General features: G+C 45.5%; 1 protein-coding gene across 4 annotated transcripts in view; it reads right to left on the reverse strand.

Annotated features, from left to right (window-relative positions):
* The window catches only part of LRCH1 (leucine rich repeats and calponin homology domain containing 1), a 323294-nt gene that overhangs the window by 159870 nt on the left and 146471 nt on the right, over positions 1-16953 (reverse strand). For all 4 annotated transcript variants that reach the window (XM_073580257.1, XM_073580255.1, XM_073580256.1 and 1 more), the window contains exon 3: positions 7560-7686. In XM_073580257.1, coding sequence (XP_073436358.1) covers positions 7560-7686 — 127 coding nt within the window. The remainder of the gene's footprint in view (positions 1-7559; positions 7687-16953) is intronic.

A 16953-nucleotide genomic window follows, 5' to 3' on the forward strand; every position in this document is an offset into this window, starting at 1 on the left:
TCACTGAAGCCTGGTGAACTCCCTATTCTAGTGAAGGAAGGTAGTGAGCCTGATTATCAGGCACCTGGGACTAAAGACGACGATTGGCTGAGTGGAGTCACTGACTGGATTTAAGGCAGCCTACGCCCTTTCTGCCCTGCGGGTGATTTCTCTGTGGACTCTTGGACACCAGTCTGATTCCTGCTCTCCTAAAGCTAAGTTTTCTGTTTTGCCTTTTTGCATTTAAGATTTGTTTTTGTTTTTCTTGCCTTTTGGATTCTGCCACTCCCTGCTGGAGTGTGCAGTGTTCCGTTAGCTCTGTCTTCTGAAAGTACCTGCGTGCTGATTTAGTTTTTGAAGCTTAGTTGCTTCAGGGCCATTTTTATATCAGCTTGTTGGCTTTTGTCTCTGATAGGGTTTTGGCAGATTGCAGACAGCAGCCTTCCTATCCGTTCCACTTCCTATCTAGGTAGTTTTTGGCCCCGTCTTTGCTCAGCCTGTCTTTCTGTCTGTGTAAGTGTTTTCATCTTGCTTCACCGTCATTATATGTGGGGGGCTGCCTATTGCTTTGGGGTCTGCTCTGGGGCAGTTAGATTTCCCCTTTCCTTCTTTAGGCCTATGTATCTCTCCGGCTGTGATCGAGGGGTCTAGGTCATCGTAGGAACCCCCCACGGCTACTGCTAGTTGTGTTGATAGGTTCAGGGGTCTGCAATCTGATAGTTGCCAACTTCTCTGGTTTTCTGGACTTAGCTAGCATTTATGTTTTTGCCTCCTACGGTGACTCAATCATAACAGAATCACCCGCCCAAACCGCAGATCCTGGGGTACTCAATAGCAGGAAAGAATTGTGTTTAAAAAAAAAAAAAAAAGGGAGTTTGTATATTCTTTCCTCTATATCTCTGAGGCCGTAGGGGAAATTTTTTTTTTCTCTCAATGGAGATAAAGCAATTGTCTGACCGTGTGGAGCAGCTCGCTGCTGAAGTGCGAGGAATTTCCGCCTATCTTGCTCGTTCACATGCTGTTGAACCAAAGATCCCCACACCTGATGTATTTTTTGGGGATCGATCTAAATTTTTGAGTTTCAAAAATAATTGTAAATTATTTTTTGCTTTGAAGCCTAACTCGTCAGGGAGCCCCGCGCAGCAGGTTAAAATTGTCATCTCTTTGCTGCGCGGCGATCCCCAGGATTGGGCGTTTTCTTTGAGACCAGATGACCCTATTCTTACTAATGTGAACGCATTTTTTCAAGCCTTGGGGTTGCTGTACGACGAACCTAATGCTATTGATCAGGCTGAAAAGACCCTGCTAGCATTGAACCAGGGTCGAGAATCTGCAGAGTTGTACTGTCAAAAGTTCCGAAAGTGGGCGGTCCTTACTACCTGGAATGATAGTGCCTTGGCTGCTCTCTTTCGGAAGGGTTTGTCAGAAGCCGTAAAAGATACTATGGTGGGATTTCCTGTTCCCTCTGGTCTGGACGATTCTATGTCTTTAGCCATTCAGGTTGATCGGCGTTTACGTGAATGCAGGATTACACGAGAGGTGTTGCCACCGGTTGAACAGACGTCTGAACCTATGCAATGTGATAGAGTTTTGTCTAAGGCGCAACGTCAGGAATTCAGAAGGCGCAATAAGCTGTGTTTTTTCTGTGAAGATGCCTCACATATTATTTCTGTTTGTCCTAAACGTGAGAAACGCTTTGCACACACGTTTTCTGTTGGTGGGGTTCAGCCTAAGTTTCTTTTGGCGATTACTCTGATCTGTTCCCTGTCCACATTTTCCGCCAAGACTTTTGTGGATTCGGGAGCAGCGCTAAACCTAATGGACTTGGATTTTGCTAAACGTTGTGGATTTCCGTTGACACCTCTGCAGACGCCTATCCCTTTGAGGGGGATTGATGCTACACCTCTGGCTAAAAATAAACCTCAGTTTTGGACCCAGTTGGTCATGCGGGTCGCCCCAGACCATCAAGAAAATTGCAGATTTTTGGTGTTGCATGGTCTGCATGATGCCGTTGTTCTGGGGTTTCCCTGGTTGCAGATTCATAATCCAGTTTTGGATTGGAAGTCTGTGTCTGTGGTGAGTTGGGGTTGCCGGTGTACCTTTAGGGAGGCTCCGGTTTTTTCCACCTCTCCTCAGTCGCATGAGGTTCCTGACTATTTGGCGGACTTCTATGATGTATTTAGTGAGAATGAGTCTGCGTCCTTGCCTCCTCATAGGAGTTATGACTGTGCTATTGAACTAAGCACTGGGTGTAAATTTCCTAAGGGTCGGCTCTTCAATTTATCTGTACCCGAGCACGAGGCTATGCGGTCCTATATTAAGGAGGCGTTGGAGAAGGGTCATATTAGACCATCCTCTTCACCCTTAGGTGCCGTTTTTTTTTTTTTTGTGGCCAAGAAGGATGGTTCTTTAAGGCCTTGTATTGATTATCGTGCCCTCAATAAAATTACTATTAAATATCAGTATCCGTTACCCCTGATTTCAGATCTATTCTCTAGAGTCAGAGGTGCTTGCTGGTTTACCAAGCTTGACCTCAGGGGGGCGTATAATCTTATCCGCATTAAGCAGGGGAATGAATGGAAGACGGCGTTTAATACTCCGGAGGGACATTTTGAGTACCTGGTGATGCCTTTTGGGCTCACTAATGCCCCTTCTGTCTTCCAGTGCTTCATGAACGATATTTTCCGAGACTTTGTCGATAAATTTTTGATTATCTATCTGGACGATATTTTGATCTTCTCCAAGGATTGGGATTCTCATGTGGAACATATTCGGACTGTGTTCCGGATCTTGAGAGAGAATTCTCTGTATGTCAAAGGATGAAAATGCCTTTTTGGAGTACAGAGGATTTCTTTTTTGGGATTTATTTTGTCTCCGTCAACTATTGAAATGGACCCGGCCAAGGTACAGGTCATTTATGATTGGGTTCAGCCCACTTCTTTGAAGGCCCTCCAGAAGTTTTTGGGTTTTGCTAATTTTTATCGGAAATTTATAGCAAAATTTTCTAGTATTGCCAAACCATTGACTGACCTGACCAGGAAGGGTGCGGATGTGTTAAATTGGTCTCCGGAGGCGGTTGCTTCCTTTCAAGAGCTGAAGCGTAGATTTACCTCCGCTCCGGTTCTGCGGCAACCTGATGTCTCACTCCCGTTTCAGGTAGAGGTGGATGCTTCTGAGATTGGTGCAGGAGCAGTGTTGTCCCAAAAGGATCCGGTAACATCTAAAATGAATCCCTGTGCTTTCTTTTCCCGAAAGTTCTCTTCATCTGAACGTAACTATGATGTGGGGAATCGGGAACTGTTGGCCATGAAATGGGCATTTGAGGAGTGGAGACATTGGTTGGAGGGAGCCAAACATCAAGTTGTGGTCCTCACTGACCACAAAAATTTGATTTACCTAGAGTCGTCTAAACGCTTGAACCCTAGACAGGCTAGGTGGGCCTTGTTTTTTACACGTTTTGATTTTGTGGTCTCTTTCCTTCCTGGAACTAAGAATGTTAAGGCAGACGCCCTCTCTAGGAGTTTCTTTGCTGATTCTCCTGTGGTGACCAAGCCTGCTACCATCTTAGGCGAAGGAGTAGTTCTTTCTGCCATCTCGCCCGATTTGAGACGTGCTCTGCAAGAGTTCCAGGAGGACAAACCTGAGCGTTGCCCCAGTGGAAAGTTGTATGTTCCTGACCAGTGGAAGAAGAGAGTGATGTCTGAAGTTCATTGCTCTGCATTGGCTGGTCATCCGGGTATTTTTGGTACTAGAGATCTGGTGAGTTGCTCTTTTTGGTGGCCCACCTTGTCTCATGATGTCAGGAATTTTGTGCAGTCCTGTGGGACTTGCTCCCGGTCTAAATCTTGTTCTCGCTCTAGTGGGTTGTTGATGCCTTTGCCGGTCCCCAGGAGGCCATGGACCCATATTTCAATGGATTTCATCTCTGATATGCCAGTCTCTCAAAGAATGACTGTTATTTGGGTGATTTGTGATAGGTTCTCTAAGATGGTTCATCTTGTACCACTCCCTAAGTTGCCATCTTCCTCTGAGTTGGTGCCCCTGTTTTTGCAACAGGTGGTTCGCTTGCACGGGATTCCTGAGAACATTGGAACATTGTATCTGACAGAGGAGTTCAATTTGTGTCTAAATTTTGGAGGACGTTCTGTTCCAAGTTGGGAATTCAGTTGTCCTTCTCCTCTGCTTTTCACCCTCAGACCAATGGGCAGACAGAGAGAACAAACCAGACCTTGGAGTCGTATTTGAGATGTTTTATTTCCGCTGATCAGGATGATTGGGTTTCATTTTTGCCCTTGGCCAAATTTGCTTTAAATAATAGAGCTAGTTCTGCCACTTTGATGTCACCTTTTTTTTGCAACTTTGGGTTTCATCCTCGATTTTCTTCAGGGCAGGTGGAGCCCTCTGCCTGCCCAGGTGTTGACACTGTGGTGGAGAGAATGCACCAGATCTGGGACCAAGTGGTGGATAAGTTCTCTCCCAGGAAAAGGCCCAGCGGTTTTCCAATCGACATAGGACCATTGGTCCCCAGTTTAAGATTGGTGATATAGTGTGGTTATCATCAAAAAATATTGCTATGAAGGTGGCTTCTCCTAAGTTTAACCCTAGATTTATTGGACCTTACAAGATTTTGGAGATTATTAATCCGGTCTCTTTTCGTTTGGCTCTTCCTGTCACATGTAAGATCCATAATGTGTTCCATAAGTCCTTGTTGAAGAGGTTTGTTGAGCCAGTTGTGCCTGAGGTGGCACCTCCGGACCCTGTATTGGTTGAAGGTAACTTGGAATATGAGGTAGAGAAAATTCTGGATTCCCGTCTGGCTAGACGGAGACTCCAGTATTTGGTTAAGTGGAAGGGTTATGGTCAAGAGGATAATTCCTGGGTCTCTGCCTCTGATATTCATGCCAAAAGATTGGTGCGTGCCTTTCATCGGGCTCACCCTGATCGCCCTGGTAGCGTTGTTGAGGGTTCGGTGACCCCTCCTCAAGGGGGGGGTACTGTTGTCAGTTCATTCTCCCCTCCGTCACTGAAGCCTGGTGAACTCCCTATTCTAGTGAAGGAAGGTAGTGAGCCTGATTATCAGGCACCTGGGACTAATGAAGACGATTGGCTGAGTGGAGTCACTGACTGGATTTAAGGCAGCCTACGCCCTTTCTGCCCTGCGGGTGATTTCTCTGTGGACTCTTGGACACCAGTCTGATTCCTGCTCTCCTAAAGCTAAGTTTTCTGTTTTGCCTTTTTGCATTTAAGATTTGTTTTTGTTTTTCTTGCCTTTTGGATTCTGCCACTCCCTGCTGGAGTGTGCAGTGTTCCGTTAGCTCTGTCTTCTGAAAGTACCTGAGTGCTGATTTAGTTTTTGAAGCTTAGTTGCTTCAGGGCCATTTTTATATCAGCTTGTTGGCTTTTGTCTCTGATAGGGTTTTGGCAGATTGCAGACAGCAGCCTTCCTATCCGTTCCTATCTAGGTAGTTTTTGGCCCCGTCTTTGCTCAGCCTGTCTTTCTGTCTGTGTAAGTGTTTTCATCTTGCTTCACCGTCATTATATGTGGGGGGCTGCCTATTGCTTTGGGGTCTGCTCTGGGGCAGTTAGATTTCCCCTTTCCTTCTTTAGGCCTATGTATCTCTCCGGCTGTGATCGAGGGGTCTAGGTCATCGTAGGAACCCCCCACGGCTACTGCTAGTTGTGTTGATAGGTTCAGGGGTCTGCAATCTGATAGTTGCCAACTTCTCTGGTTTTCTGGACTTAGCTAGCATTTATGTTTTTGCCTCCTACGGTGACTCAATCATAACAATCATGTCTCGTTCCATCCACCAATGCCACGTTGCACCACAGACTGTCCAGGTGTTGACTGATGCTTTAATTCAGGTCTGGGAAGAGATCCCTCAGGAGAACATCTGCTGCTTCATCAGGAGCATGTCAAGCATATGGAGGCCACACATTACTGAGCATCATTTCCTTGTCTTGAGGCATTTCCACTGAAGTTGGATCAGCCTGTAATTTGATTTTCAACTTTGATTTTGAGCATCATTCCAAATCCAGACCTCCATGGGACATTAATTTTGATTTACATTGATAATTTTTATTGTTCTCAAGGCATTTCACTATGTAATGAATAAAGATTTACAACTGGAATATTTCATTCAGTGATATCTAGAAAGTTGTATTTTAGTGTCCCCTTTATTTTTTGAGCAATATATATTGTAAGGTAGCGCTGTCATTCAGGTAGGGGATACTCGCTTGGCAGCCAAATAATCACGTCCAGCACAGGTTTTCCAGAAAACAATAACAGTCCATGCGGTTTAATCAGGCATCATAAACCCACAACAGCAACATAAAGTTCATATAAACAGCATAGCGTCCATGACAGAGCTTCACTCTGTTTATCCTGTAGTCATACAGGTTGTGCAATGTCCAATACACAGGCTCTCGAGCCTCACAGTTATATCCCCAGTCAGGGTTACCTTCTCATAGCTGCTTCATACTTCATACTTCAGATGTCCATTCCCTCCAGGGAACTGTCAGACGCTTGCAGCCATTACTCACAGCATTCACGTGCTGTCAGGCAGGAAGCCCCATCTCCCAGCGGGACCTTCCACAACGGACCAACCGGGTCCAAGCATTCACCCCATGTGACCTACCCTGGCCACCTTATATGGTCCGTAGCCACGCCCACCGGGTCACATGGCTATGACCTCATCACAGATCCTACAAGCATTCATACATTCTTTACTATGGCGTTCTAGCCACACCCCTGGGTGGATTTGTAGGTAGCTCTCCTAACCCACTGACACGAAACCTCAGCAGTATCACTGCTGATCAACACATACACAAGTCTTCATCTCAAGGCCACCCGCCTTGAGATACATTACGATCATTCAGCATCCTACACCTATCAGGACACTGGAAATGCTTATACGCCTGTCCTGGGACACCCACAAAGCGCCCCCTAGCGGACACAGTGGTCACTACACCACTATATATATATATATACATATATATATATATATATATATATAAATATATACATTTTATAATATTCTGTGTTATTTACCCAGAATACAACATTTCATATTGACAATAAAGCTTTTCTGGTTTTCCATGCCAATGTAGCCTTTTTGGTTTTTGAAGTACAAGCATATGTGCAGCATTAATACTCTACTATACTAGCAGGTCACATTACTATATTAAGGCTTCGTCATGCCTGTTTTGTCATCATAAGACCCAAGAACAATGGCATAGTCGGGTACATCCTACATAATTGCTATGTGCTGCTGGTCTTGTAATGCCACTTTTCAGCTCTAAGCAATTTGTGACAAATTCTCTGCTGTCACTCTTGCCTTTTAATTTTCATAAATCTGTTTCACTAAGTGATTTTCCAAAGGTCTTTCAGCTAATTCCCTGCCAGATTTCTGTTTTCTTTCATAGGAAAGTACCAATTTTCAAGTCATTAGACAAAGTTCACATTATCCCACAGGGATTGATACGTTTGGCTTACCTTAGATCACACACATCAGCTTTAGGTTACAACTTACATAAAAATAAAATGCAAGTGTTGGATTAATATATTATATTTGGTGACATACCAGCTCCATCAGCTGCTGTAGTTGACCTATTTCTTCTGGCAAAAATCCAAGCTTATTATTACTTGCAATTAAGACTTTTAGAGGAAGACCACATAAGCAGGCTGGCAAGGAGGAAAGTTGGTTTCGACTGAAAATAAATAAATAAATAATTAAATAAAATGGTATTACTCTTTGCCAAGCTCTAATTTTCTTAAGTGATTCATAAAGACATTTAAAAAAAGAACTGCAAACTCCCTCGTGCTTTCAGAAGTGCAGCTGAACAGCGTCCAAGAGCAATATGTGGAGAGAGTTTCACAGCCAGATCTCTATATGCGGCGAAAAAAATTGTGTGTGGGAGGAAGAAAAGGCTACAGCTACAGCTACAGCACAGAGCGCAAATAATTCTTGTATGAGGCTTTCCATTATTTCCCAAAGTCCTGTGCAGATTCTTCTTTCCACTGGAAGATGGAAATTATAATAGAATTGTCATATCTCACTGTGGGCTCAGTGTGTGCCTGTGAATTGCTATTCCCTGTCTGAGGACACCAAGAACGTGAGAAAGTTCTCCTGCCCTCAGACAGGGAATAGCAGTTCACAGGCACACACTGAGCACATGGTGCTCAGCGTCCCTGCTGGATAACAGGCTGTATGGACGCATCATGCATCCATGCAGCCTGCCATCTAGATGTAGCAGAGCTAGACCCGTCGTGGGACAAATGGATTAAAAGCATCTCTGTGGAAAGGTGAGGAATTGTGTTGTTTGTTCTTTTAACCTCTTTTGCATATGATGAGAGCATCGTGGGAATAGGCGAGGTTGTAAGTATGGTTTAATTAAGATTATTAAAGGAGTCTGTTTCTTTCTTTCAATTGAAGGACTTTTCTGGGTGTCTGTGTTTTTATACAATGTGACTATGGGGTAAGTAATGGGGGCGTCTTATTGACGCCTCTCCATTATTAACCTCGGGGCTTGATGTCACCTGACAATACAAAGGAGACAGCAACCCCTCCAACTATCCCCCCACTTGCCACCGCTCCAGGGCAAGTGGGAAGAGCAAGGCTAAGTGCCAGAATTGGCGCATCTTAGAGATGCGCCTTTTCTGGGGCGGCAGAGAGCTGATCTTTTTAGCCTGGGGGGCCAGTATTCATGGCTATTAATATCAGCCTGCAGCTGTCTAGATAGCCATTGCTGATTATTAATTATAGGAGGACGCCACATCACTTTTTTCAGGGTCCTCCAATTTAATAGCCAGTAAAGGCTAATTATACAGTTGTGAGCTGATATTAATAGCCTGGGAAGCTCCATGGGTATTTCCCCCTTCCCAGGCTATAAACATCATCCCCTAGTCGTCGGCTTTCCCTCTGCTGGTAACAAAAATTGTGTGGGCGCCCACGCCATGTTTTTTACGAAAAATAATCTTTTATTAATGAAATACATGTACAGTAAGCTGTACACACATTTTACTAACTGTATTTGCCACAGACATCTACATATCTAATTATTCTATTTGTATTTACTGTATATAATCCATCTCTTCTATCCTGTTGGCTTCTTCAGTGATTTTACAATACAGGACATATGAATTGCCGGCTTTTCTTCTATCTATGTATGTAATATATCTATAAAGCTGAGTGTATGTATGTGTGTGTGTGTATCAAGCCACGTCCACTTCACATAGTCCCGCCCACTGGCAGCTGGAAAGCGGGGTTGCAGAGGGAAAGTGCGGGATGCGCATGGAGAGCAGGACATGGATGGAGAGCGGGGCTGAGGAGGGATAGAGCGGGATGGCGCATGGAGAGCAAGGCTATGGAGGGAGAGAGGGGGGCTGGGGAGGAAGAGCGGGACACGGATGGAGAGCGGAGCTGTGGAGGGATAGAACGGGACGGTGCATAGAGAGTGGGACGGCGGGTGGAGAGCGGGGCTGCAGAAGGAGAGAGTGTGATGGCGGGTGGAAAGCGGGACCCACGGTTAGTTACTATGGCCAGGCAAAGCCAGGCTCTTCAGCTAGTATATATATATATATATATATATATATATATATATATATATATATATGTGTGTGTCACTGACATCTATATATCTATCTATTCTATATGTATTTACTATATATAATCCATCTCTTCTATCCTTTCGGCTCCTGCAGTGATTTTACAATAGACGGTACATGAATTGCCAACTTTTCTTGTATCTATCTATGTAATATAAATACATATATATGTGTGTGTGTCACTGGCATCTACACACACACATATATATATATATATATATATGTATTCTATGTGTATATATCTATCCTATCCTGTCAGTGTGATTATTGTGCCTGACACATGAATTGCCGGCTTTTCAAATACGAACGGTGTATTTTTTTTTTCGCAGCCATTGACCTATTGCGGGATGCGATATGATTTCCGATTACAATCATAGCATGCTGCAACTTTTTTCCAGTCCGATCGTGATCCGATCTGAGCTGGAAAAAAAATGCAGATAAACACACATTGACAGAATAACACTGGTCTGAATTCAATCTGATTTTTTATCGGATTGCATTCATCCGATTTCATCGGTGGGAATGAGCCCTTTACTCAGCAATTTTAATATCTGTGATTACAATCTATAGAAACTAAGCAGGCCCATTCAATTTCTGGTAAAGTCTATAGGTGCCCTTTCTACAGGGGCACCTATCTTCTGAACTGTGAGGCAAAATGAGGACATACAGGGCTTGGCCACCATAGGGAACATTTTTTTTATTTTTATGCATGAATTTTGGGCTAAAAATATTTTTTTCAATTGGACCTTATTACGAATTTTGCACAGTTTTCCTTTTGCAGGATCTTTGTTTCCCGGCATACTCAGCTTTAAAGGGAATCTGTCACCCCTTTTTTCGAATATGAGCTGCCGGCACCAACATCAGGGGCTTATCTACAGCATTCTGTAATGCTGTAGATAAGCCCCCGATGTAACCTGAAAGATAAGAAAAAAGAGTTAAATTATACTCACCTGTCTGTTCCGGTCCGATGGGTGTGGCGGTCCGGTCCGGCGCCTCCCATATTCATATGATGCCGTACTCTTCTTTCCTTCCTGTCGTGGCTCCGGCACAGGTGCACTGCTCTGCCCCTGTTGCAGGCCAGCATTATAATGCTATTACCTGCAGAATAAGCCAATATCTGCATTTTTTTCTGGTGACCGGTTCCCTTTAATGCAGTCTTTGGCCATAAATCAGCTGAGAGGAGCTCAAAAAAATACAGATAAAATTGTTATAAATTTTCCAGTCAGAAGGAGATCACTGACAGAATCTCAGGTAAAGGAGTTGGCCACTTTTTCTTGCGAGTGCAGATTTCCACATACAAACGAGCACATCAGTAAATACAATGGCTCCTGGTCATGTGGCCAGACATGTCTATCAGTCTCCTCCAATAGTAAAACACCTGACATGGGAAAGCCGCTTTTCTATTGGAAGACGCTGACGGACACGTCTGGTAACATGCTCCTCTACCGGCAGCTATTGTGTGGGCAGAAGTGCTGGTCAGGGTGTGAGGAAAGTTGCACTAACTGAACGATAAGTTTGTAACTCTTAATCTGTCATTTTCTGAGCTCCTCTCAGCAGATTTAAGGCCACAGACTAAATCAAAGTTGAATGCGCAGGGAATCTAAAAGCCTATGCAAGGAAATGTGGATAAACTTTAAAATGAAACCCAAAAGCAAAAAATATTTTTTAGCCCAAAATACATGCATTTAAATAAAAAGAAATAAATAAAATATTGACCACAAAGGAGGCCAACCCCTGTAGGAGTGACAGTACAACTTCATTCTGGCAATCTACGTGGGTTCCTTCGCCAATGCTAGCAAATTAGTAATGGGTCTGGGACCAGCACCAGTTCTCTACGAGCGCTTCTACAGTATGTGGCATGATAGAAAAAAAGTGAATGTGACAAAATCAATCTGTAACAAAACGTATGTAAGGACAAAATTCATGCAGTGAAAAACTAGAATACCCTATACATAAATGGATAGTTACTAGCGGTCACTGAACTGCTTTTACTAAATTATCCGTTTCCTCAATAGGGAAACAGTTGCGACCCCCCCTCTTCGGAGGACGAGGAGTCGGAAGCTGAACTGTCTGAGTTTGATGTTGAAGGTTCGCTCTCCCTATCGCTGAGGTCTGACTCGGGGTCCCTGGTTTTAGCCTCGCTTTACTTTTTGCTTCTTCCCTGGAGGGTTTTAACGGTGTTTTCTACCTGGTGTTTGATTAGGGCCCTAAGGTCGGAGGCGAACCTCGGAGATTCTTTACAAATCTTGTGATCAATGCACGCTTGGCAGAGCCTTTTCCCCCACCCCGTGTGAAGCTCCTCTTTACAAAGTGGGCAAATCTTGTGGTTGGCCTTCTGCGTGCACTTCTTCCCCTAAAAGAGGAGGCCCTAGTTACAGCTTGTACTTTCACGCAGTCCACTTAACCAAGAAGGTAACGGATCTGGAGGGGCCACCGGGTCTGCCGAAGCCTTGTCTTTTGGGGCCACTGCCCCACTGGACTCTTTACCGCGACGGGATTCAGAGCGGCTGCTGCTGCTACTGTGTCGCTGTGCCTGGTCCTTGGGATCCTTCTTACGGCGTTGCTGTTGATGCGGTGATTGCTGCGGCTGCCGCTGGTGCCCTGTGTTGGAGGACATATCCAGCTGCGGTTGCTCTTCTGGAGGCTCGCTCATGCTCCCTGGAGATGCAGCTGTCTTTTGCCCGGTGATTTCTTTAAATATGACCGCACCCCTCCCAGCCACTGCCGCTTGGGGAAGCGTTTGGGTGCACGCCACCCCTGCCTCCCCTACCTGGGCTCCCAGGGATGCATTGCGCCACACCCGGCGCCGACGTCATTCGGTCCCGCCCCCCCCCCCCCGTGCGTGCGCTCTGAGCTCGGTCCCAGAATGCATTGCGGTGGTGGCGGCGGCGTCCCCGGGCTTGCGTGCGCTCTCCGCTCCCAGGGATGCATCGTAGCTCCCCGGCTCCTTCCTGCGCCTACTGTGCTGCTGTCCCTGGAGTGTGTACCTGCGGCCCTTCTCCTACACCCTGCCATATACCTCAGGGAGAGGCGGTCTTCTGGAGTATTCTGCCGCCTCTCCCCTCCGCCCACTGACCTCCGGCGGTGGCGCCTCGGGTCACCACCCCAGCCGGGACAGGGAACCCCCGCTGTCATCCTCCGGACTGGTCGGCCCCGGCATCCAACGACGATCGGTGAGTCCGTAGGTTCCCTATGGGGACAGGAAACCAACTGATGCGGGAGAGAGGTACCGCCTTTTTATCTGTAGGTTTCCTGTCAACGTGGGGCGGATCCCATCTCTCCGTGGTGCCGTCATGGGGAAAGAGAAAAGCATTGTTTTTTCGCCACATTATTTTTCATTATTTTATACAGTGCCCACTTAAGTCATTATCTAGCGTGAAAGTTCTATAAGTCAGATAGTTATGGACGTGGTGATACCAGATATGTGTACTTTTTATGTTTTGTCGCTTTTACACAACAAAAACAATTTAAAAAAAAATAGTTTTTACACAGCTATATTCTGAGAGTTACAACTTTTTTAATTTTTTTCGCTACTGGAGGTGTATGGCGGCTTGTTTTTTGCAGGACAAGATATCATTTTCAGAGATACCATTTTCATTTACGGTACATTCTGTCTTCTTGACCTTGATTCTACGTTTTGTTTGGCGATATGAAAAAGCATAGTTTTGTGCCTCGATTTTTTTTAGTTTTTTTTTATGGTGCTCACTGAAGGGGTTATCTAGTGGTACAGTTTTAGAGATCAGGTCGTTCTGGATACCAAATGTGTACTTTGTTTATTTTTGTTTTACATTAACATATTTATTGTTTTTTTTTTTGTTTTTTGTTCTTTATTTTGTGATTTTTTTTTTTTAAACTTTATTTTTACTTTCTTACCTTGACCCAGGATGGGGCATCATCTTTCCCTGCGCTGATCGCTGCTCTAATAATACTCTGCAGAGCTTACCTGGAAAACCAGACTTATCCACAACCTGAATTGCCTCTCTATCTTGAAGAAAGTTACAACAGCCAGTGCTTTTAGATGTGGTAACATAATACACTCTCCACTCAGCATTCGGGACAGAGAGGAGGGGGAGTCTACAGGCACGGAACTGTACCTGACAGACTGCAGCTATTTGTAGGAAAGGTAGATGTAAATATTCACTCATCCTCCATAATTTTAAATCCACCTGCTTTATATTGTGTATATTCACATTGTGCCATCAACACATCTCTGCCCTACCAAGGCATGAATTTCACAAAACTTCCAATTGTTTCCTGTGATATAGATGAGGCAGGTAAAAAAATAGTACATCCTGACCATTGACTGGCTTTTCCCAGCACAGCTCTAGGCAACTAACAGGTCTATGCAATATGTGTACATCGGGAGAGACCTGCCAATTACCTGGAACAGTGCAGTGAAAGATTTTAAAAAATATACTTGGCTGCAAGGGTGCGACCAGGCTCTGAATCATGCTGCCCATAGTTTAGGCAGAATGAATTGTCTGACAGGTTCCCTTTAAATGTAATCTGTCAGTAGGATTGTCCCTTCTAAGCTGTCTATATGGGCCTGTAGGTCATGGAAAGCTGAATAAAGTGATGCCTTGATATCTGCGACTCAATGTCTTATTCCAGAGATATCCCATGTTTTTCTAATATATATATATATAAGATCTAAGGGTTGGACACTGATCTGCAGGAGAATCTGCCTCCACAGATTATTTTAAATGAAAGGGAAAGTTATCAGTGTGATGTGTAATGGCCGCTCTCTGTTCTCCTCTCACTGCAGAGCTGTGATTATACCTGACACATCTACAGGTTCTCTCAGCTCCAGTTTCCATCTCACAGACAGACAGGGTTGTAATATTCTTAGGCTAAGTGCAGACGTACTTTTTAGCTCTGCGGATTTTTCCGCGCAGAATTGAAGAAATCCGCAGGTCAAATGACCTGCATTTTTCCTGTGGATTTCTTCCTTTTTTCTTGCGGTTTTCCCCTGCGGATTTCCCCCTGCGGATTTGGAGAATGGAACAGGTGGAAAACCGCACAAAAGAAGTGACATGCTGCATATTTTGAACCACAAGAAAACTCAGTTTTTTTTTCCAATTGACTAACATGCTACTGTACATCACAATGCGGATATGCAACGTTTCTGCACGGCAAAATCCTCTGCGGATCCGCTGGATATCTGCATCGTGTGCACATGGCCTTAGAATTCAGAGCTTAAGGCTACTTTCACACATCAGGTTTTTTCCGACAGCCAGGATCCGGCTATTTTTAGAAAAAACGTAAAAAAGCGTACATTTTGGAGAACTAAAGAAACGGATCCGTTTTTCCGCTGGATCCGTCTAGCAGGTTTATATCTGTTTCCTGGGGGCTAGCCAATTGGAGCTGAGCATGCGCAGACTTAAAAAAAACGGAACCAGTGCTGTCTATTTTTTCGCCGCAGACATTTTTTCCAGACGCCGGAATTAAAATTATTGCCAGACTCGGCAAAAACTGGAAGAAACAGAAGGCCATGCGGCGCGATCCGGCGCTAATACAATTCAATGAGAGAAAAACGGTTCTGGCGCCTGATTTCGCCGGATCCGGTTTTTGAAAAATAGCCGGATCCTGCTTGTTGGAAAAAACTTGATGTGTGAAAGTAGCCTTAGAGATGCAGCAAATCTGCTTGCAAAAATACAAAATTCAGTTTTACTGTACTGTGTTAGTTACTCACACTGGTAATGCATCTATATTTATAATAATCTCTGGAGTCAGATTCTCAGGGAGATCAGTGTTCGGCCCACAGTCATGAACAGCTCATTTACATATAAAAATGTGGATGTCTCTCGAATAAAACAACAGATCACAGGTATAATTTTATTCAGCTTTGTATGACCTGCATGCCCATATAGATGGCTTAGGGGGGGTTGATACTTGTTAGGCGTCGGATTCCTGCAGCGGCACGACAGCAATCCAGAGCCTCACATGCTGCTCTGCAGCAAGCTATTCCTGAGGCTAAGTCCCTCTGCCGCTCCACTGAGCATGCTCATGAGACGATCTCCCATTGGAGGTCGGGAGTCGCGTGCTCAGGTCCTTCTCCAGATCTGATTGGTCTATCTCAGAGATCTGGAAGGTCCCGGCAGCGCACAGCTATAAAAGGCCCGCATGGGCGCTCGGCCATGCGCTAGTATAGACTCTTCTTGCTAGATGTGTGAATGGTGATGGATGTATGACTCTGGTGACTGACTTATTAAGATTCCCCTCCCTCTGATATTACGCATGTGGATAGGGAACTAGGAAAAGAGTCAGCGCCAGTCAGTGGCAAGCCATAGGCCACAGTGCACACCGCACCTCTACACTAGCGTCCGATGGTGTCACGTCTCACACGGCACTATCGCTTAGCGGCTGTTTGCCGCCGTGCTGCAGTCAGCAGCACTTACCGGCATCCGCAGTAGCGACGCCGCACACACTGTAGGTCAAAGACGGACACCGACCCCAGTCTTGAGCCCATGTCCTGAGACCGGCTACCGAGCGTGCAATTTCGCTGAGACCTGTGAGTCTAACAGGTTCGGCGTTTGTTTGTTACAGCGCCTCTGTGAGCTAACAGAGTCCACTCTGCGCACATCGGGTGATGTTGAACCCGTGCGCGTTATACCGCCATATAGCGCGTCTGCCATTAATTAGCAGCAGTGTTTTCACCTTCTGCACGGTGGACCCCGAGCGGCGAACGCACTTTATTATTTATTTAGTGCGTTCCGCCGTTCCTAACATTATACTAGCGCCAGGATCTGGCTAATAATGGCGGACCAGCAGCAGCTACAGCGGTACATTCGGCAACTGGAGGACAGCCCTCGAGAGTTCCACCTCGGCTGTGGATGCTGCTGCGGTCGCTGCCCAGACAATTTCAGAGGCTGTCTCCCGGGCGTCCATGTCCACGCCCATGCCGAAAATTTCCCGCCTCCCGTTGCCCGATAAATTTTCGTGAGCCAGTGCTCTATCCAGCTCGAGTTACTGGCCACGCGATTCCCTACAGAGCGGGCTAAGGTGGGGTTTATCGTCTCCCTTCTGTCGGGCAGGGAGTTGGAATGGGCTACGCCACTATGGGAGCGTGATGACCCTGTGGTACTGAGCACGGCTCAGTTTCTAAAATCACTAAAGCAGGTCTTTTTGGGGCCCCGGGTCACTCACAACACCTCTCTCCAGTTACTTGCATTAACGCAGGGACCCCTGTCAGTCAGTCAGTACGCGGTCCGTTTCCGGACACTGGCTTCCGAGCTGGAGTGGCCTGATAAAGCACTCATCCATGTGTCCTGGAGAGGGTTGGCTGAGCATGTCAAAGATGCTTTATCTACCAGAGTGGTCCCCATAAGCCTGGAAGAGTTGATTGCAATCTCCACTCGTATTGACCTCGG

The sequence above is a fragment of the Dendrobates tinctorius genome, unplaced genomic scaffold (assembly GCF_039654945.1).
Source record: "Dendrobates tinctorius isolate UK_male_01 unplaced genomic scaffold, ASM3965494v1 ptg000064l, whole genome shotgun sequence".
In the NCBI taxonomy this organism is placed as follows: domain Eukaryota; kingdom Metazoa; phylum Chordata; class Amphibia; order Anura; family Dendrobatidae; genus Dendrobates; species Dendrobates tinctorius.